At 36.6% G+C, this 24,102-nt stretch overlaps 1 protein-coding gene across 2 annotated transcripts in view; it reads right to left on the reverse strand.

Annotated features, from left to right (window-relative positions):
- The window catches only part of LOC107584559 (collagen and calcium-binding EGF domain-containing protein 1), a 66,056-nt gene that overhangs the window by 18,044 nt on the left and 23,910 nt on the right, over window positions 1-24,102 (reverse strand). For both annotated transcript variants that reach the window (XM_016271234.1, XM_016271233.1), the window contains 3 exons: window positions 3,518-3,570; window positions 2,481-2,615; window positions 1,548-1,685 (listed from right to left, as the gene is read on the reverse strand). In XM_016271234.1, coding sequence (XP_016126720.1) covers window positions 1,548-1,685; window positions 2,481-2,615; window positions 3,518-3,570 — 326 coding nt within the window. The remainder of the gene's footprint in view (window positions 1-1,547; window positions 1,686-2,480; window positions 2,616-3,517; window positions 3,571-24,102) is intronic.

A 24,102-nucleotide genomic window follows, 5' to 3' on the forward strand; every position in this document is an offset into this window, starting at 1 on the left:
TTTACGTACGTTTTCATATTTAAAGGATTTGCCGCTGATGATTCAAATGCGAGTTTTGAGAAGTGTAGAGTAGCGCTTGTTGTTTGTCATTTCTCCGATCACAAATGCAGACATGGTTTTATGTTTACGTGGCGCGATGTAACGCAATGCGTAAAAAGACAGTATAAATCATTATAATCAGTAATTATGTCCCCACTGGATGCAACAAATGCCTCGTTTATAATGGGTTTTAATGTTTTTGTCTCGTCGCTCCGGGCCGGGACACGGCATCACAACATGGTAAGGGGCGTAACATTTCCGTCACTCGCTTGAGGCATTTGGTCAATCACAACGCACTGGATAGCTGGCCAATCACAGCACACCTCGCTTTTCAGACCGATGAGCTTTGTAAAAATCGATGTGTTTCAGAAAGGCGGGGCATAGAGGAGAAACAATAATGTACAATATGTGGAAAATAATGTGTTTTTTGAACCTTGAACCACAAACACATTTCATTACACCAAATACACAAAATAATGTTCTTTTTTTAGCAACATCATATGACCCCTTTAAGAGCCTGGAGCATCAGAGACCGTTTGAACCTTTTGTAATAGTTGCGTCTGAGTCCCTCAGTTGTCCTCAGTGTGAAAAGATTGATCTAAAAATCATACAGTCATTGTTGGAAAGGGTTCAAATATACAAAAGATGCTGGAAAACCAAAGAATTTGTGGGACCTAAAGGATTTTTCTGAAGATTTTTTTGTTTGGACATTGGAATTATTCAGATACAAAAAGGAAATTTACATTTCATATCTTCCCTTATCCACTTGGCTTATTTTCTGCACATCTTTCTTTGTGTTTGCACTGCTTTAAATAGATGATGCAATCATGACCTGTCAGATCATTTAGACCTCACTCAATCCTTTCCACACCTGTGTGATGGAGAGATCTGTGGATGGTCAGGTCCAGACAGGAAAATGAATATCTCTTGTTCTCTGTGCTCTATTTAAAACCTCAAAACCTTTGTCGGAAATGCATTGGGCAAATCAAAGCAGGTCTGTGAGGCTTGCAAAAGCAGCTTCTAACGGGAAAGTGGCTCTCAAACTGAACAAAAATCTCACAGAAAAGAGAAATCTGTGGAAATGAACTACAATCCCATGAAGCATTGCGAATTACGTGATAAAAAAATACCCCATGGCTATTCAGTATAAAACTACTGACTAAAAACCACTGAAACTGAGTATAAAATACATAAAATTCAAAGTTTGACAAATTTCTTTACAAAAACACATGACTGCCAAATTGATTCATTACCTTTTATATGTTAAGAATGGTTTCTCTGGATCTCGCTACAGCAATTATTTCAGCAATTAAAATGTGAAAGTCTGAAAGAGGTGTTAGTGCACAGTCTCAGGTCATGAACGGCTTTGTAGGTCCACAAAAGTCTGGGAAACTCCAAACTACAGGAGAAAAGAAGCAAAGACCAAAAAGAAAGCGAGCAAGCTAAAGTAAAAGAACAGAGAGTGTTGCTGAGAAAGACAAACAAAGATCCAGAGAGTATACACTCACCTCGCTCGCCCTTGGTGCATGTTTTCCCATCATCCTCTAGGTAGAAGCCTTTCTCGCACCCACACCGGTAGCTGCCAGGGGTGTTCACACAGATCTGTGAGCACACCGTCTCGTTATTGTTGGCACATTCATCAATGTCTAACGCAAGAACAGAGAGTGAAAGTGTGAGGGACGGAAAGTTGGCAAAGTGCAAAAGATGTGATGTTCGCTCCTGGGGCAGTATGGAGCGCTTCTGTCAGATCAGCCTGAGAAACAATATCTGACTCCCATCAAATCCACTTGACACTTCAGCAGTCTGGGAGGTCAGACCCTTTAAGAAACACTCATGCTGTTATTAAAGAGGCATTGAGAAATCAACCCTGTGAATTAAAAACAACCCATAGAGGGCGCTAACATATCCATACTGTTAAATATTCCTGATACTTCAAACAAGTCCAATTTAACGTTAATGGTCATTTTTACAAAAAAGTTTCCACGGTAACCACAGTTTCAGGAAAACTAAATGTAAGTAGTTTATAAATAAACAATAAAATAAATTTAAGAATTTAATTATATTCATAATTATATATTTATATGAAATACAATTTTATGAACTATGAATTATGAACTATTTCACAGCAGAAAAAAATATATATAAAATGGGTAAATGTACATTTTGAGCATCACACACACACACACACACACAAAAAAATTGCATACACAATTATGCTGGAGACCAAAAGCAAATGGTCATCATCACTTTTTCTTGTATTTTATTAATGCTTTCGTACCTGTGCTGCACATTTGCTGTGTGAAAACGGATTTGTTTTTGCACATTTTTTTCAGTAATACCAAACCCTGCCTACCACGGTAATATAGTACTTTGCACTCATATCTGTATTCGATATACTCAAATAAGTTCACTTTTCTCACTAAATAAGATCAAAATCTTACCCAGGCAGTATGGTTTCTCACGCTTTCTATGTCGTTCCCGGTCATAGCGATACCCAGGATAACAGGTGCATACCACACGGTCAAAATGATCGGTACACTGCTGTTCACATGGGGCGCCAGCGCACACATCATAGTCTGCGTATACAAACACACCCACAAACAAACAAATATCAACACAGCAAGAGATGAAAGCACAAGACTACAAAAACCAAACCTAGCTTTAAATCAAAACCCACAATATAATTGTCAATTCCGAAAATCATATGCAAATGTGCTACTTTAAAAGGCTTTTCCCTTCAGAATTTTATTACAATAGCTAAAACAAAACACTGAGGTCTGGGAAACCATTACTGCCAGTTCCAGCCCAACAATTCTCGCATCTTTTCCTTATTCCATGATTTCTCCGGGAAGAGCCAAACCATCTCAGGCAGAGCATGGAATGCAGTACGAGTTAGGGAAATATATGTGTCCATTCTCAACCGGTAATTTATGTGTTTCTCATCAGAGGAGAGAGGGCAGGTAAGGACACCAGAGTACACAAACAGCATAGAAACAGGAAAAAGGCTTTAAAAACAAGCTGTAGACGGTCTCAAAGGGTTCCAGGGACCACTATACACCCTCTCAATGTGGCATGGCGAACCGCAAAACACAGACAATATAGTTGCACATTTTTATTTGACAGTTACGAGTAAAAACTCATTAGTGGTTTGAACCCCTCAACCAAAGATCGAGAAGTATATTACTGAATTCATAAGCTAATATACTGACCTGTTCCCACTATAAAAAACACACACACGAGGTAATCAAGCTATCGTTACTGGTGGGGAAACTCTGCCAAGCTGTTTAAGGTGTGCTGGAAATGTTAAAACAACATTAAAAGCTCTAGCTGAGTGGTTTCCAAAAGGAATGATTTTGTTTAGAATGCTAATGGGAGACGAGGGAAAACACATCCAGAAATATCAGAGCAAATTCAACCCAGAGGAGTCTAATCTGGGTAGGGAGAGAGAGAGAGAGCGAGTGACGGAAAGAGGTCTTACCTTCTGGAATACACTGTCCCAGTACAAACTTAAAACCTTCACAGCACTTCTTTCTGAAAGAGAGACGAAGTGAAAGAAATACATATAATATTTTCTTCAAAAATGTAATTAAGTCTTACCCTTGATAGGATGGTTGCCAGGATGTTGCTACACTACCATTCAAAAAAAAAAATTGGGGGTCAGTAAGATTAATAAATGAATAAATATTTTTATTCAGCGAGGACACATTAAATTGATCAAAAGTGACAGAAAAGACATTTATGATGTTAAAAAATTATGTTTCTATTTCAGATAAACATAATTCTTTTAAACTTTCTATCAAAGAATCCTGATAAAAATAATAAGCATCAAGACGGTTTTCAACATTGATAATAATGAGAAATGTTTCTTGAGCTCCAAATCAGCATATCAGAATGATTTCTGAGGAATCATGTGACACAGGAGACTGGAGTAATGGCAGCTGAAAATTCAGCTTTGCATCACAGGAGTAAATTATGTTTTAAAAAATATTAAAATAGAAAAATGCTATTTCAATTGTAATAATATTACTGTTTTTATTGTATTTTTTAAACCAATGAATGCAGCCTTGGTGAACATAAGAGACTTCATTCAAAAAAAAAAAAAAATCTTACCAACAGCAGTGCAGGAATTTTACATAGTTGCATATTGGCTCTTTTTTTCTTTTTCTTTATTTTTTTTAATCTATTTTTTTCACCTGTTTCATCACCTGCCAGAAAAATCACAAGCGCTTATAAAAGTATCAAAGCAAATCTATCTCCAACAAGCTTCACGTTTTAAGGAATCATTCATATCTTTAGCACAAACAGACTGAGATGAGTCATGCACAGACGTTTAATACTCAGGATTTTGGGTTTGTTCAAACCCCCAACTGAACGGATGAGCAATAATAATGGTGATGCTTGCCTAAGAAACTCCATGGAAAAGACAGAACAGTGGCCTCAATCCAGCCTGAAACAAACTTGCATGAATTATTAATGTGACTTCTGTTTTTGTGATTATCCTAATCGTATTTAATTTGAAATCCAAGTCCACAATATGAGACAGACAAAGTGAAGATCCAAAGGTAAAAAAGGTGTTTTTTCTGGACAGTGATGGAAAACTCACCTCTAAGGTAAGACAATAATATCCCCCCCAACATTTTCCAGCTCTAAGTGGTCATCGTGGAGATGTTACTCTTTTGGAATGACAAGGGAACAACTCACAAGAACTAACAGAAATGATTCATTTCAACAATATGCTACAATGATTCCCAAATGTTTCAATGCTCAAAAAAATGAAAAACTAATAATACAACAAGGGGGAAATTTGAATATTAAGTAATGGTGATATCCTTTCCAACAGTATTACTCACAAATTTTGTGGAACGGTTTAGTCTTGTCTGCCAGAGTAAGCTCTGTTGGTCTAATCTAGAAGCAAACTGATCAACAATGCTTAAATAGCGCATATTAAAAAGGATATCAGCATGTTAAACAATTAAATGCATTGGTTTACAAGATAATAAGATATAAACAGCTAACATATTTCCACACAAATCGCTTTTAAAGCCACAGACGATCTAAGGGGTCTGAGCTGGGCTACGGCAGGCTGGTATGGTTTGAATCATGGGAGCGGTTTAGGTGGTCCGATTCACACAGGAAAACTTTATTGGTTTGTTTGAAGTTCGAGATGAAAATATCGAGAACTACAATCACTTACAAATCTCTCTCACACACAGTAAACCCTCCCAATATTAAGGGGCACCATCTATATCTTGATATCCTGAAAAAATTATAAATACACATAATAATAGACTTCAACTACATGAAACCATATGAAATTAATTTATGGAAATGATGCCGCAAATATTTACAATTTTGAATAATCAGTGGCGAAATCACTGATAATTAAAAAATAATCATGAGCCACAACTTGGCATTGAACTTAACAGACTTGACTACATTAGCTTGTTTTCAGACAGACTTGCAGTCTTTCCACTCCACACCATTTTTTTTCTGCTGTATGTTGCCCAGAACTAATGGGTGTCTTCGGAGTTCCCTCCAAAAAAAAAAGAATTTTCCCATGCTAACAAGAACCTGTAGCATTCAGGCTACTGAGAAGCAGACTCTGGGTGTTTGTGTTTCTGCACTAAAGTTTCATTTTTAATTTCTTACATAAGAACCTATAAATGTAACAAATTACTATTTTGAATAAAACAAACAAACAAACAAACAAAAAAAACTCAATTACAAGGACTCGATTAAACAAAATAATTTTTGTAGAATAATGTGAAGAAACTTAATTTTCAAAGAGTGAATAAGAGAGCTCAGGGTAGAAAAACTCAAATTCTGAACTCAATAAGACCCATGCTAAAACACAGAACTGTAAAATCAACTATGCAGTGCCACACAAGTGCCGTAACTCACATTTATATGGAGAAAAACATCAGAAATAAAGAGAATCCATGGAAGCACTGGGAAGTGGAAGAGGAGGGCAGAGGAGGCACAAATCTCCTGGAGAATTTTCCCATGCTAACAAGAACCTGTAGCATTCAGGCTACTGAGAAGCAGACTCTGGGTGTTTGTGTTTCTGCACTAAAGTTTCATTTTTAATTTCTTACATAAGAACCTATAAATGTAACAAATTACTATTTTGAATAAAACAAACAAACAAACAAAAAAAACTCAATTACAAGGACTCGATTAAACAAAATAATTTTTGTAGAATAATGTGAAGAAACTTAATTTTCAAAGAGTGAATAAGAGAGCTCAGGGTAGAAAAACTCAAATTCTGAACTCAATAAGACCCATGCTAAAACACAGAACTGTAAAATCAACTATGCAGTGCCACACAAGTGCCGTAACTCACATTTATATGGAGAAAAACATCAGAAATAAAGAGAATCCATGGAAGCACTGGGAAGTGGAAGAGGAGGGCAGAGGAGGCACAAATCTCCTGCTGTGGAAGGTGATGATGGGTGTGAGAGCAGAACGAGGTGGAGGTGATTTTCACACTTTGACGCATGTTTGCAGTCATGTACACACAGACACTCAGGGGGTCACATTCACTTTACTAAAAGTAAAATCACACATGCATATGCACACCACTGCTACAGAAACAAACACTTGGCATGTGTTACAATACAGCTGTCAATTTGCAACATATGCAAATGATCTAGACCTTTTCTCCTCGACACCAATCAGATTAAATGAAGTGCAAATGGAGACTTTAAGCAAGTCTCTTGCTTCTTGCATATTTCACTTAAAGGGGTCATAGGATGCCCATTTTCCACAAGTTTATATGATTCTTTAGGGTCTTAATGAAAAGTCTGTAACATAGTTTGGTTAAAATTTCTCAATGGTAGTGTAAAAAACACCTTTTTTACCCTGTCAAAAACAGCTCTTTTCAGATCAAGCAGTTTTTGTAGCATTTTCCTTTAAATGTTAATTAGCTCTGCTAACCCCGCCCCTTATTCATTGTGAAACTTGCTAATTAGCACATTATTAGGAAAGGCGATTTGCAAAGATTCATTACAAAACATTATATTCCCTTCTTCTGTAGATGAGACTGGATCATGAATGATTCGCGCGAACAGACGCATTTATGTAGTTCGGGGGCGCATTCCCTTCAGAAACAATGTAATCCACTGCAAATTCAGCGGCTCAGATGTCTGGAGTAAATGACGACTGCTATGTTCATTATTACATCCAACAACAGAACACCTCAATCGCTTAGGAGTCATTCTTGTCTACATCTGCTCCGGCGGTGAAACAATGGCGGATTGATGACAGCTCACTCAGGGTGGGTCTGAGGTAAGACACCAGTCCAGTCTGTGCTGAAACGCTACTGTCAATCAAACTATCGTGGGAGGGGCCTGTCTGTGTGACGTCACACAGACAGGCATCTGAGATCGGCTCGATTTGAGAAAGGGGAAAACATTTAACCAGATAAAAAAAAAAACACTGGGTGGATTTTTATCATTATAGGGTGGTTGTGTACACACACTGCCAACACACATTTCAGTTTAAACTACTTGTAAAAGTGCATGTAGCATCCTATGACCCCTTTAAAACAAAGGTAAAAATCTCTAGTAAACTCACATATCTCAACAACGTCTCAAACTGTGCTCAGGATAGTCAAGTCTGTAATTAAAAATTAAAGCATTTCATCAAACACATACAGCAGGATAGTAAAGATGCAGGTTTATGTACACTGAGATGCAAAAGCTTATGCTGACACCAAAGCCACCCTGGTCCTCCACAAATACACAAACTCTGATATGTCCCCATCTTAACAAGCACGCAATACTCCGAGAGAAGAACAGCCAGAACTGACCGTGGACCTGTGTCTGCCAGGGTAAGTGTTCCAAAAATATTTTTAAAGCTTTGTTTATTGACTCTCAGTGCCGTTTACACAGGTTTCCATCCATCTGGTGCTTTCACAAATATTCATACTTTGAGGATTTTACTTTTCATAAAAAAATTTAAAACGACATTATAAAGACACATGAAACCCAAACTTTGAAATCTATCACGAGTTCATTTTTGTAATTATTACAAATTATACAATTATTAGAATTAGCTTTTTTATATTGTAAACATCTTTATATAACCTCAAAATAAAGGGTAATTTAGTTGTGGATGTGATGCAGTATGAAGCATGCAAATACCCAAGAGTTTAGGAACTAAATCTGCACTGCATGAAAGTATTTATTAATATGTGCATCATTAATATGAAAAATTATACAAGCTTAATGGATAGGAGAACATGAAATCCAGCTGGACCAAATCCCATAATGACCTAAACAGAGCCAGAAATGTTCAAACACGGAATCAAACTATACTGTATACATCACACAATCCAAAACTATGGAAATATACAAAACTTCACAAGAGCTATAATATTTTGCCTTGAGCAACCCCAGATGTTCTGTGCTGAGGTCTTATATAGACTACGGCTACTTACACCGATTCATATTATCTGTGTGACACAGCACTGGTTTAATCTCAGAAGCTTGAAAACACAAAACTAATCATGAGTCTGTGCTTGGTAAGTGTTCAGGCCTGTCTCTTTCTAAATAAAATGCACTCTACAGATGCAAATTAAAAAATCAGTGGAAAAAAGCAAGACATTTATTTCTAAAGATAAGGCCAATGGCACTAACGTTAAAAAAAAGACACATATTAATGTGAAGGCTTTGAATCACTCCCCATAGTGGATCGTCTGTCAGTGTGGATAAACTCTGACAGACTGATAGAGGCTCAGAATCAGTTTTCCTGATGACCATTTCTTATGCAGGACCTCTGAGAGACACTCCAGTCTTCATGAATGCAGTTAGACACAAAATAGTTCAGAGCAAGTTATCCTTTTGAACTGGAAGGAAGTTTTGACCTTTGAAAGTTACAATATGTTTTCATAGTACATCAAAAATAAAAAATATTAAGGACAATTTAATTTCTCATGATATGACACCTTAAAGGGTTCCTCCTAATAAACTTAAGAAAACAAAAATACTAAACTAATATCCATTCCTCCTTGGAAATCCACCAAAAAGATAAAGAAACTTAATTCATTTGAGCATAGAACCTGATGAACTGGGAGTGAAACAGTATTTCAACTAAATTTACTTTGAATATTTTGTAGGACTGTCTGTCAAACAGATGTTCCCTTTCGTGGAACTTCGAACTGCGTCCTCTAGGGGTCGCTATGGGGAACGCCTCGTCGAGAGGACGCAGTTCGAAGTTCCACAAAAGGGAACGTCTCGGGTTACTTATGTAACCATGGTTCCCTGAGGGGAACGAGACACTGCGTCCTCTAGTTTTTGTGCCATGCTGCGGACACAAGCTTCAGACGAAGAAGTGATGTGCGCTACTGGCGCCTATTTTGTACTAGTCGCGACGGTAGTGACGTCATGGCTGTCGCCGGCCAAACAAGTTGGTGTTTTTTCAATGTAGGCTTCAGACACGGGTCACGACGAGGCGTTCCCCATAGCGACCCCTAGAGGACGCAGTGTCTCGTTCCCCTCAGGGTACCATGGTTACATAAGTAACCCGAGACGTTTTCATCCAGTAGTTTAATATTCCAGAATTCCATGCAACTGCAGGCCGTTACATCATTTACGATTTAAAATCCTCTTGGGGCCAGACTGCAATAAGATCACATTGAATAGCAGAAGAGGATGTGGGGTGCTGTTGTGTGGCCCGATTGCTCTGATGGTTCGCACGTCTCAGGAGGGGAGGATCCAGATGTGAACCCAGCCTTGGGAGGTTTAAAACAGGATGAAATGGATTAGTTCAGGTTGAGTCACTCAGAAACAACAAGAATTCTAACCAAATCCTTGTTATGTAAGAGAGAAAAAGAGAATAAGTCAGACAGAGTTGGGAGTGTTTTGTTTAGATACAATAGTGCGGAAAAGTAAATGTGTTGTTTTTCTTCAGCCTCTGCTAAATGAGATGGAAATTATGGGAACTCTATGAATGAGCGGTGAGATTCCAGTACCATGTCCAAACAAAAACAGGTGCATTAACACTGAGACACATTCACTTTTAAACAGAGCTTTTACTTGACTTGTCAGGCGTTATTAGTGGGTACAGTAGCACCTGTGCTTTCCTAATGTTGTGTTTATTTAATTTCCCACGCTGATGGGTATCCAGTTACCAGGAGAAAATCAGGTCTGGATTAGTGTGACCTCAGCCACACTCGCTGGGCTCTGAGAGATCTCTAATTACCTTATAAACAAACTGAGCACAGACCTGCAGTAAACACACACACAGACAGTGCACATGGAGGAAATAACATTACATTCTGTCTACACTGAGAAATTTATCATGGAATGCACAAAGTCTACGAGCAACGTCAGTTTAATTCAAATCAAATACTATTTGAATTTTAAGGCTCTAAATAAAGGTTCCAAAAATAAAAGTGATTATGATGTTCTAATGATGCCATTTTAAAAACCATTTTAATGTCCTATATGTCATAAGAGAACTTAAATATTCTATAATGTTATGACAATTTCTCTGATATAAAATTCTGAATGAATGTTCTGAATTCAAAACAAATTTAATTCAAATTCAAACACAGCTTAAAAGCAGCTCCACAAAGAATTGTGCCTTGCACAATTAAAACTGAATTGCTAAAAGAGCTCTGTGATAATGTGTAGCGCTTGTTTCTGGAGAAAGCAGAATGAGAGCCGGCTCGCATTCCACAAGGTTGTAAATGTATCGGGTTACCATGAAACCAGGGTCTTGTTCAGCGTCCTGGGGTGTTACAAAGTATTTGTGAAATCTAGCTAACAAAATATATATTGTGTGTTGGAGTGTTCCAGACGCTACAAATGTTAAATCAAGAACATTAAAACCAACATGAAGCAGCATACGCAAGCCATTTTAATTTCGTAATGCAACATTACCAATTACAATAGCATAAATAAATAGAATGAATGAATAGGTAGGGGTAAGAAAAAAAAAGAACAATCGGACGGACGGACAGACAGATAGACCAAATAATAGAACGAATGAGCGAACAATGGATACAATGATAGACAGAACAATGGACAGTACAACAGGACAGTAGATAGAACAAACAACATATAGAACAATAGAATGAGTGACAGAACAACAGATAGATATAATACAACAAACAAACGATAGATAGATAGAAAGAATGATAGAATGAATGATAGATGGAGAGATAGAACTACAGAAAGAATGGGCGAACAATAGAATAATAGACAGAACAAACAATAGAATCGATTGATCGATAGAACTGGCTGAAATACACTACACAACTTTTGCACAGATTTTTGTCACAGTTTACAGTTTGGAGGGGTTGACACTAGTTGCTGAAAGTCAGAGCCAGTCTGCAAGTTTTAGACAGTCAGATTTTACAGATTTCACATTAAATTACATAATAAATGATGGGCAGAGAACCAAAGTCTGGAAGTGTGTTATCTGCTGTTGTTTATTGTAAGATGACGAATTTTTCTCAGTAACCATTTTACAAAGTTGACAAGTATGATGTCTAGTGCTTGAAAATCTGTTCGTATTTTAAAAGTAGTGTATTCCAGCCTGACAAGGAAGGTTATTTCAAAGACACTAGTGAATCATGCACAGTAAGTCCAGGAATGTGTATTAAAAAAATGAATTGGGAGCATTTCAAACTCATGATGTAGGGCTGTGCAAAAAATCGAATGTGATTTTCATGCACATCTCGTCATTAATGAATCGCCTGCGATTTTGAACGTGATTTTGTGTAGCTTGTCAGTGAACTACGGCTCTGTGTAGTAAATGCTGCTCCATCTGAACGCACGTGCTGGAGATTTACTACTAATCACAGGAGCGGCTTTACTGACGAGTTGTGCATGAAAATCGCATTAGATTTTTTGCACAGCCCTACCATGATGACTTTAAGATTAGCATACCACTTGAACTTGATACCTTGTATTTAATATTCACAGATACATTTTCGAGACTATCTAGCCAAGCACAGCACAAAGTCATCAACGATCACAGCTGGAAATCACAGGCTAACAAATGCACAACAAAAATGTCAATTTCCTTCATAATTAACATCCACATAATTGGCCAGGAGCCTTAGCCATTAGCAGCTGTGTAAGGAGAGCGGTCGTATTATTTCATGGATTTGCGGCGGGCATCTTTCTCCCCTTTTCCTGAGCAAAAACCTCTACAGCTGGAAACTGTAAATTACACAGACCTCCATTAATGTTTGGTGATATATAATGAGTGTATAACTCAACACAGGCTTTGTGTATGTGTGTGGCTGTTTGAAGTTTCAGTATTACACATGTAAGGGGTCTTATTAGAGCCTACACTCTTAAAAATAAAGATGCTTCACGATGCCATAGAAGAACCTTTTTGTCTAAATGGTTCCATAAAGAACCTTTAATATCTGAAGAACCTTTCTGTTTCACAAAAGGTTCTTTGTGGCGAAAGAAGGTTCTTCAGATTACAAGATGCAAGAAAGAGATGGTTCTTTAAAGAACTTTTGACTGAATGGTTCTTTGTGGAACCAAAAATGGTTCTTCTATGGCATCGCTTGAAGAACCTTTTGAAGCACCTTTATTTTTAAGAGTGTAGAACTCATTGAATCTTATACTGCATGTCAGTAAACACCCTTCGCTCGAGTTGGGTCTCTGAAAACTGATTTGATCTTGGTGCTTTTGTGCCAAGTGTGTGTATGTGTGTTCAGGGGGGTCTAATTGTTTTGCTGGTGCTCTGACGCAGAAGGCCACTTCACCTTCTCTGCTTTTATGCTTAGAAGAATCTTGATAATGTGGCACAGATCAAGAGCCTGAAAACTCTACATTCCTCCACACTGGCCCCAGATGTGGCTTCTCGTTTTTCTTGTCTTCTCTCTGTGCGCACTGTAACACCACCCACAGGAGTCGGTGTGCCTCCAGTAACCCACTGGACTGAATTTTCCCCCCGTGCTTAAACGTTCACAACTTCACATTAAATCACAGAAGTGCTGGTGCTTGTTTAGCTGTAACTGCTTGGAATAGGGCCTGACAGAACCAGCCTGCCAATGCAAAGATCTGCCAGTCAACATTTCAGACATGCTGAGGTGATGAGAAACTGAAATGAATTCATATTGACACTGTAATGGGCATTTAGTCCGTCTGGAAACCTATGCTGGCATGGGCATCATGTAATCCATGGGCGTTGCACAGTAAAAGTTCACATTTCAGTTGAATTTAAAGTGTGCTTGTCAGTTACTTCAACATACACACTGCTGATAAACAGTGAGCAACTGTGAAACTTTAAATGCAGAGTATTATAAAAACTGAATGTCAATTTAATGTTATGTGAGTGAAGGAGATACAATTAAAATAGTAACACTTAAAGCCTTTATGTATAATATATTACAAAGCTATTAATAATGTACACTGTATTGCATTATATATATTTTCATTAATAATCTTAACCAAATTTAAAATGCATTATAATATTTGAAGGTTTGTTTGTCACTTGTTTTTAATGCTTAATACCTTGTAAAGGTGTAACAATTAACATCTAAGTATTATAATGTATTATAACAATTATTCATGAGATCATGCAATGCATTAGGCTATAAGGTGTATTACAAGGCATAATTAATGCATTAAATAAGCTTTCATAATGCATTATATAAAGGCTTTAAGTAAAGTGTTACCATTAAATAAAATTAAAGTGGGCGATAAATATTAAATAAAACAATATTTTCTTAAATTCTGGTTGAAATACAAAACATTATATCACATCACATAATTTGAACAGCTAACTAACCAGCCAAATTTTAAAGAACAGAAATACTAATATTTCACAGGTTCAACTGGTATATTGGCCACATCTAGGATGGAAACTCTTTTGAATCTTTTAAGAAACTCAAGTCCAAGAAAATTCCTGAGCAAGACTGGCAAGCTGGAAAAGTTTCAGGAAAACTCAGATATTTGAGAAATATAATTTATGTGTTGAGTTGTTGCTTTGGCAAATCTTCCTCCTTTGTCACTCTGCCTCGTGCTCACCGTCTATTGTTTTCACATCACTCCTATTTGCAAAAAACAGCTCGAGAAAGGAATCTAGAGAGAGGAGCTGGCCAACTTTAGAACAAAAATCACTTACGGACAGCCAAATGTCATTCTGTGGAAACATGTGATGACTGGATCTGTCTACTCTACGGTTTAAAAAAATGCCTTGTTGGTTTCGTCTATCCAATGTTTACATTACGATATGTGATCAGAAACTGCTTCATAGTCAAGAACTGGAAGCAAACACAGCATGGGGAATTATTTGGAAGTTGTGCAGCATACAGTCTATGAAAAATATGAAACAGTGCTCAAGCGCTACTATTCCAACAATCATCCATTTTTATTTATAGTTTTATTTATAACATGATACCTCACATTACAGCCATTTTCTTGAAGGCTGTATTAAACTCCCGAGCATATGATGTTGCAATATTTAGGAATCACCAAAATTTTCACATTTTCAAGTTTGACATCCATTACAGTCCGCCACGGTTCTCAGTGTCCTTCAAATATCAACACCTGGGGTCTGCAAATAATCTCAAGCCCCATGTGTTATAATAAAGCCAACATTTGGGCGATCTGCTCACTTTATGTAACTCACTTTATGTAATCTATAGCAACACTGTGGCAAGTTATGTCAAAACACGCAATTAGGGGGGCAGTTGTGGCCTAATGGTTAGAAAGTCGGACTTGTAACCCGAAGGTTGCGGGTTCGAGTCTCAGGTCCGGCAGGAATTGTCGATGGGGGAAGTGAATAACCAGCGCTCTCTTCCACTCTCAATACCACGACTGAGGTGAGACCCTTGAGCAAGGCACCGCACCCCTAACTGCTCCCCGGGCGCCGCAGCAATATGGCTGCCCACAGCTCTGGGTGTGTGTTCACGGTGTGTGTGTGTGCGCACTTGGATGGGTTAAATGCAGAGCACAAATTCTGAGTATGGGTCACCATACTTGGCCACACGTCACTTCACTTTTAAAACTTTTATGTATAAACCGTTCATCAATGCAGAGGTGAACCAAATGTCTGTCATGGTGTGCTGGTTACTCAAGCGAGCAGTAAGAATGAAATGCCTTGCCAGAAAGTTCAAGAGAGGAGAACGGCTGTCGGAAAATACTAGTGTTATGTCTCCAAAACACTTTGCCTTCTGGGAATACAGTTAGAGGAAGGCATAAATCACAAAGAACAGTTACCTCTGAAAAGTGCTTGGATATCTTTATTTTTTCAGTATTTTATGTCATTCTTTTTTTGTATTTTTTCTTCCAAACATCATATTTGGAGGAACTTCCTACCCTTGCTAAAAATATAACTGACAAGTCACAGGATGCTTTGCAGACCTGACAAAAGTGCCTTTTATCATGAATTGCAGATGATCTTTAGAAGGAACTGCACTTTTTCATGAAAGGTACGTTCTCTTCTTTATTTCAGCCGGTACAGTTGCATTGGGACTATAACATACTGTAAACATAATAGCCTGAATTGAATTTGGAGTTTATTATATAATTGCACTAGGTACATAGGACAAGGCAATTTGTCTTGAAAAAGGATATTACTCTAAAGACGTGCCGTGCACAGGTCAGCATCCGCGGTGACCCGCACTGATCAAGCAGTGTTTCTGTCAGAGAATAATTCTGGATCAAATCTTTAAGCTCCTGAACTGTCTAGTCATCACAATGTTGACCAGCCAAAGTTTAGTTAGCCTCCATGGCGCACTTTACAGTGGTCATGCACAAACCAAGGGAAAAAGCAGTTGTGTGAAGCAATAAAAATTCAAGAACACTAGAGGGGGACTTATTTATGCTTAGTTATGCTGTCTCAAAAGCATCTGCAATCCAAGAGAGCAATTTAAGTGTCTTCAAACTAATGAACAGTGTTCAATCAAATGTCTAAAGCTGTAATTTTTAATGCATCTTACCAAAACACCTAACCTAATTCATATAGCACTTAACATACTTAAAATAACACATTTAGTATGCACTTAGTATAGTATAATAAAAATATAATAAGTGCATCGATATTAGTACAACTTAAGTGGATTTGAATGTTTGAAAAAATGAATGTTTGTGTAGGATACATCAAACCTGCGTGAATGGTTTGCTTAATTCAATAATGTTCACTTTTTACATAGTTCCGCATTCCCAACTGAAGCGTTGTCAGAGGTTTAGAAAGGTTTAAAGGTTTAGTCACCATGCAGTCAAATCACAACACTTTTCACAGTGTAAATGTGCAGATGGTCTGACACATTGGCCAACATCCCCCCCAATAACACGATAGTCACAAAACATCACTGAAAAGTAGGGATGCACCGATATGAAAATTTTGGCCGATACCGATAACCGATTATTCTTTATTTTTGAAAGCCGATAACCGATATGTTGGCCGATAAATCTATATCCAAATTGTTATATACTTTTTGAGAGCCTGATTACAAAAAAGGTCTCATCATTAAAAGCCACATCCCAAACACTTCAACATAAGCAGCCTAGTTTGAACGGTGTACATTTTAAAAATATTTTTACTCTCCCATTACCAAATTTAGTCATAAAAAAGTCTTACAAATAAATAAAATTATGCATAAATAATGCAAACAAGTCACTGGACATCATTACACGTGTAAAGAATCAAAATGAATGCGCCATAGATCAATAAAACGGAATAGCCTCTGCACGGACAATAATTAAATGATTTTAATTACTAAACCATATTGTTGATGAAAATAATAAGAGAAAAATACAAGTGGTTGTTGTTATTAATAATGTATCGATGATTTTGAAAAAGTAACAAATTAATACCACTGTTTTAAATAGCAGCCGTTGAGCTGCGCGTGCTGAAGCTGAAGAGCTGAATGAACATGGTAAACTGAAGCGTTTTGCTGGCAGCTTATTTAACTCAAGGAAATGCATCCTGAGATTAATATTAATACAACATAAACATAATATTACAACTTATATATGTACAAAATGATGCAGTTCTTGCGTGCTATAGTCAGAATGTGTGATCCTGTTGTGGATGCGCTCTTCCCATAACAACGCGCTGAAACACGGCAACTAAACCCAAAGAATTCCCAACGTTTTATTATAATAATGTTCTCATTAGAATGTTATATACACGACATTCCCAATCATAGTTATTAATGTTGTGCACTGCTGTTTGGGCTGCGTGTGCTGAGCTAAAGATGATCACTGGTAAACTGAAGCGCTCTTTTAACTTAACCAAACGTATTCTATATGAGATAAATCAGATATACATCAAATAAACACAATATTACAATGTACAATTGCACAAAAGGCTGCAAACGAACAGCGCGCATCTGAAGTGTCTCTGAAGGAAATAATGCATTATTTATCGGCTTTAAGATATCGGCCAAATTTTCTTATCAGGCCGATACCGATAACAGAAAAAATTAGCCGATATGGGCCGATACCGATATGGTGGCCGATATATCGTGCATCCCTACTGAAAAGCAAAAATAAAATGGCTTCGATAACCATTTTGGACCGACCTGCTGCAGAATATTTAGGCCCATGTCATTATCGTGTGAGGTCTTGTTTTTCCATCACATTTAAAGTTCCCAACCTGAGACGCACATGTGAAAGTTTCGGTTTTTGTTGTTGCACATGATCACTGACATTAGAAATTGCAGATTTCTTTTGTTGTCCTGACAACAGTCGGAGGGTTCTAGTCTAGAAAAGACCCCCCAAAGCCCATGTGGTTGTGGTAAGATGCAGTTCTGTCTCCTAACATGTGGAACAATCTCTATCCTCATCTCCATTTCTCTCTCACACTCAGTAACCAGTTTCTTTATCTGCACTATCTAAATATCTCACAATATCCCTTTTGAGCCTGTAAGCGATAAGGTTAATTAAACCAAACAAGGAAAAGATGTGCGTCGTCTCAGATACACAAACACAAAGCCCTGAACAACCAAGAAATATGCAACGTCTGGATTCAATATACAGCAGGTGGAAGTCGTCAAGGTATCTTTAGAAGCGTTAAGGAGGACTGGCACTGAATTTAACCGGTGTGATATCTCTCACCCAGATAACCCCGGAAATTACAGAGAACATGCCTGTCCATAAGTTGTTATACAGAATCCACGTTTACGGACGTCCTTTCTTTGCTTTATACTCTCTTAACTCGAACCATACTACACCACTGGCCTTAGGCCAGATCAACGATGAAAAAAGGGCTTTGACTACTGGAACCCTCAACAGACAAACTATCTGCACAGTAATGGGAGGATTTTCCAGGAAAATGTCAAGTGCATGGACTGACCACTTGGGCCGCTTCATAAACAGTGACACATTTACTACCGAAGGACATGAATGAATGATGGGATGAATGAATGAACACGTCCCTCGTTTCTGAAAAATCAATCCTGGAGGTACTGACCTCTGGAAAGAGGTTTACAAAAACACCAAATCAGGACAAAGAGGTGTTGCTTGGAAACAAATAATTCAGTTAAGCGGAAAATATATTACATACAGTATGTCAACAAGGCGATTTTAACGATAGCCGCAGTTAAAGTATTCTCAGACAAAAAGGTTTTTTCTTTCACATCCAATTTGTTGGGAGAGTCAAAGGCTTATGGGGTATCAGATGACCAAGTTTTTCCCTGCGATTTAGCAAGAAAACAGAGCGGGTACAATTTGCATATCTTGAACTGAAAGCAGTGTGTCTTTAAGACACTAAAAGTGACTTTAAGATTTATGCATGACCGACAAAAATATGTTAAAATTCAGAAGCACACAAGACTATAATAATGGTACAATGTCAAAATGCGCTAAAAAAAATAGGCCTGCCATCCAAATGCTTGAATATCCAGCTGACTGAAAAATGACTGGTACTGCACTTAAACAGTCCAGAACATTTCCTTTTACTAGTTAAAATTCTAGAGGTATGATAAATTATAGTCTCTTCTCCTAATGGGAGAATAAATTAAGAGTTAAAATGACCACAAACTGTGTCTAAAGCAAGACAGCAAAACAGAAACTAAATGCTCTGCCAGTAAAATATGCGTTGAAAATCCCAAAACAGGCAAACGGTTAAACACCTAAAGGAGGAAAAAACCCAGAATGTGGTTTTGCTGAACCACGTACAATTTCCGATGCAAACCCACATAAACAGTTTCTTGACAATCCATGATTCACTTCATTATCCACTACACATCAGTCAAGCAGTTTAACACATTTAAATGTCTTTCCATAAAAATGAAGAATTAAAATAAGCACAATTTAGAAATGCTGGGAATTTATAGCATTGGTGGGAAAAGTCTTCAAATCCAACAGATCCTGCATGATGTATGAACATCTCCGAGCACCAAAATGAACCAAATTCATTCATTCAAAATGATTCAGATTCTTTAAAAAATAATTTGTTTTGATTTCTTTAAAGCAATATTGAGTTTTAAAAAGTGCAAAATAAATAAAACTACTGCTACTACTAAAATGTTTTTAGAAGTATATAAAACAAGAATTATTGGAAGAAAATACTATTTCAGTCGGTCTACTTCGAAATTTCATGCTTAACTTAATGTGTTACTAGCAGTTTCTTTGAAGTTGATGTAGGAAAAATTTTACTCAGATATTGCTAGTAAATTTCACAAATAATTGCAATGTACACTTAACACTTATTTGCAAACTTTCAGTTAGAATTTTCAGAATTTATAAAGAAAGGTCAGTTCCACAACAATATGGTGGAAAATTTATAAAACCATCCATCCAGCATAATAATTGACAGAATTTTTACAGCTCAAGTTTAAAATTTTAATGCTTCTAATTCAAGTATGGAAACCACATTTGTACACACCGAGTATACACACAGGGGTCATGTTGATGCAAAATGTAGAGCCGCTCTTGTATTCCCCTTAAATAATCATTAATTTAGGCCCATGGTACTAATTCCATTTGAACACACTTAACAGGATAAAGGCGCGCGCACACACAGACACAGACACACACAATGTTGACACAGTACAAAGCCCTATATATTATCAACCTGTCTCGACCATCCTGCTTTAATTCAGACCAAAGCTAACATCTGTTTCTCTTTAGGAAGCCAAATCCTCAGTAGTCTGCATTCAAACTACTGGCACCTATTCAACAAGACATAACCCCCCTGAAACCATGGCAGGGGCAAATGGATATTGTCAAAATTACGCTTAAAAAGGATAAGTGTGCTGCAAAGACAGTGACAGCGCCATTTTTCATGCAGTTGGAAAGAGCCAAGAGTTTGTCAGTACTGCAGGGACTGAAACAGTTAGAGCGCCGGCTATTTTCAGTGATGACTAGATATATAAAACAAGAATTATTGGAAGAAAATACTATTTCAGTCGGTCTACTTCGAAATTTCATGCTTAACTTAATGTGTTACTAGCAGTTTCTTTGAAGTTGATGTAGGAAAAATTTTACTCAGATATTGCTAGTAAATTTCACAAATAATTGCAATGTACCTCAATAAAATTAATAATACAAAAACACTTATTTGCAAACTTTCAGTTAGAATTTTCAGAATTTATAAAGAAAGGTCAGTTCCACAACAATATGGTGGAAAATTTATAAAACCATCCATCCAGCATAATAATTGACAGAATTTTTACAGCTCAAGTTTAAAATTGTAATGCTTCTAATTCAAGTATGGAAACCACATTTGTACACACCGAGTATACACACAGGGGTCATGTTGATGCAAAATGTAGAGCCGCTCTTGTATTCCCCTTAAATAATCATTAATTTAGGCCCATGGTACTAATTCCATTTGAACACACTTAACAGGATAAAGGCGCGCGCACACACAGACACAGACACACACAATGTTGACACAGTACAAAGCCCTATATATTATCAACCTGTCTCGACCATCCTGCTTTAATTCAGACCAAAGCTAACATCTGTTTCTCTTTAGGAAGCCAAATCCTCAGTAGTCTGCATTCAAACTACTGGCACCTATTCAACAAGACATAACCCCCCTGAAACCATGGCAGGGGCAAATGGATATTGTCAAAATTACGCTTAAAAAGGATAAGTGTGCTGCAAAGACAGTGACAGCGCCATTTTTCATGCAGTTGGAAAGAGCCAAGAGTTTGTCAGTACTGCAGGGACTGAAACAGTTAGAGCGCCGGCTATTTTCAGTGATGACTAGACTCATCCTCACATGGGGGTCAGTTGTCCTAACAAGATAAAATGGGACATGAGTCATGGTAAAAAGGTTAATACATGTGCTCTTATACACTGAACTGTGGAGATCAAATGCATAACACAATTATACAGTGTTAAGTTAGTATTCATAGATATTTGTATACGACAATTACATGTACATTTTGCTAAGCTTGGATATACACTGAAATAAGCATTATAGACAGCTTTTAAAACATAAAAGTATCTACTTACACTTCCATTCAAGAGTTTGTAGTTAAAAAAAAATAAATACAATTTGTATTATTAAACTCATCAAAAGTGACAGTAAAGACATTTATAATGTTACGAAAGATTTGGCATATAAACACTGTTCTTTTGAACCTTTTTACTCAAAGCATCATGAAAAAAATGCAGTTTTCCACAAAAATACTGAGCAGCACAACTGTTATCAACATTTATAATCAATCATAATAATAATAATAATAATAATAATAAATGTTTCCCGAGCCCCAAATTAACATATTACAATGATTTTTGAAGGATCATGTGACTCTGAAAACTGGAGTAATGATCAAATAAGTGCAAAAAAACAAAAAACCTTTATTAAAAAACATATATATTTTATATCATTAAAAATCCTTTACAAATATTTGTACAGTTACATTTTACTATTTAAATAGTATAATAGTTATATCTGAGGTAAAAGTTTCAATTAATTGCATGCAATGCCATCACATTTATGCCACTGATTAAATACAATAAAGTCAAAGTAATAATTTCATGAATTCAATATTTTATGAACCTAGTAACCTACAGTAAAAATAATTCATTAACATTTGAAGGTCTTGAGTTAAAGTTGTTAATATATAAAATATTCACCACATTTTATACACAATACCCTGATTATTACTCAGATCACATTGCCTGCATGGTCCCATTCTTGCATTCTTCTTTTCATTTCCTGTCCACTCGCTAATAAAACTTCAATTAAAAAAATCTATTATATGCTAAAGATCTGTTTACAACTCGCAGACAAAGTGATTTTCAGGAAAAATGGTTAATTAACACACAAAGCTCTGTGCAACATACACAATGAATGTGCTGCCAAGTAATTATATCAGTATTTTTCCTAAGTTAGAAGTATAGCTTTTCAAAGCAGTGCACACATATTTGGTAAAACAGGATGTGTCAGTCACGCTTTTACAAGTGAGCTGAACATGAACAAATAAACCTATCACAGCACTGTGCAAATGAGACTAGTTTATAGAAACACATGCCATTCATAACAGCAAATAATGAGCACGAAACAAATCACCTAAGACTTCACCCATGATTAACAAAAGCTTGGAACTTTGCGGTAAACATGTAGACAGGATGAGTGGACCTCCGCCGAGCCAAAACCTTGAGGCTACTCCACAGCAAAGATAGACGTGGATCAAACTCTTCATTTTTTGGCAAGTATGTCAACATTTTTAGCTACCAACATGCTAAGTCACATTCTATTTGACCTGATTGCTCAAACACATGGATTACAAGACGTTTCAGTGCCCAACTAACAGGTCTGGACAGCTAGTATTACTGTAAGTCTGAAACAAATCAAAATAATGCTAACGCCCATTTGCATAGATTTTGTGCCAAATTACTTCATCTTTAATTATACACAGCTCATCATCTGCTATGTCTGCCATTATCAAAGCACATATAAAACATTATTAATATAAATGATAGGTTATCATCTTGGAAAAATCAATATTCACAGCCCCAAACAAAGATGCAAAGAGAGATAATTATCCAAGCCTAAACAAGTTAAATACCATTTAGTTAAAGGTCTGTTTTTCTTTAAGTTCTTCTGTGTTGGCAGTTTTTGTAGTACTGAAACCTGATCTCAGAAGCGGAAACAAAGGAGAACTGGAGCACTTATAAAGGATCACGAAGGTCATTACTATCATTTTGATAAAACAACATTGGCAAAGAAATGCAATGTAATGCTCAAATATTGAACATAATTGAATGGAATAGAATCGAACAAAACAGAACAGAATAGAATACAATAGAAAAAAATAAAATATGAAGTTTTTTGACAATTTTTAGGATAACTCCTCACCAACAGAAACATTTGTGAGTAAAAGCAACGCTGGACCGTGTTCAGGTCAGCATTAAATTAAATATTTTTTTTACTTATTTTACTTTATTATTATTTATTATTTTGCTAGTTCTGTGTTTGTGTCCAAATAAAATAGTTCATCATTTGAAACGTGTGCCAGGGTTTTAGTACTGTAAACCGTGTTAATCTAAGAGAAGTAACATGATTGACAGTTTTTGACAGATATTTCTACAAAAACCACCATAACAGGGTTTAATAAAATCACTTAAAGTGATAATCTTACGTGCCCTTGAAGTTCATTTAATCAAATAAATGAATAAATAAATATTTAATATTACATGCATATAGATGTTTTATTTACATTTTACTTATATAAATATAAATTATATTTATAGAATTATATTTGCATTTACAAAAGGTCTATAATTCACTGTTAAAACTCTATAGAGTATGTGTCATATTTACAAACCACTAAGGGACATAAAAGGCACCTGGTTCATATAATGATCTATGTATCTTGCAGAGCACTTCACAAATTAATTACAATCTAAGAGAATGACCTTTTACTGTAATTCACTTCATTGGCCTTGTGCATTGCCCTGGCACATCATGCCGGAAAGAGTAGAGATTCTTAAAGCTTGGCACTCAAACACAGAGACAATCAGGAAAGGACAACCCACAGAGAGCTTTCAAGACAAAAAAAGGAATTCAAAGCCATCCAAAAATTGTATTGAGTCCTTTGTACTAATAAACAACAGAACTACATTTTTAATGCATTATGTAACCGTAAAATGCAAGTTCATTTGACCTGGTGAGACCAGA

Source organism: Sinocyclocheilus grahami, unplaced genomic scaffold (genome assembly GCF_001515645.1).
Source record: "Sinocyclocheilus grahami isolate Dianchi unplaced genomic scaffold, SAMN03320097.WGS_v1.1 scaffold61.1, whole genome shotgun sequence".
NCBI classification, from domain to species: domain Eukaryota; kingdom Metazoa; phylum Chordata; class Actinopteri; order Cypriniformes; family Cyprinidae; genus Sinocyclocheilus; species Sinocyclocheilus grahami.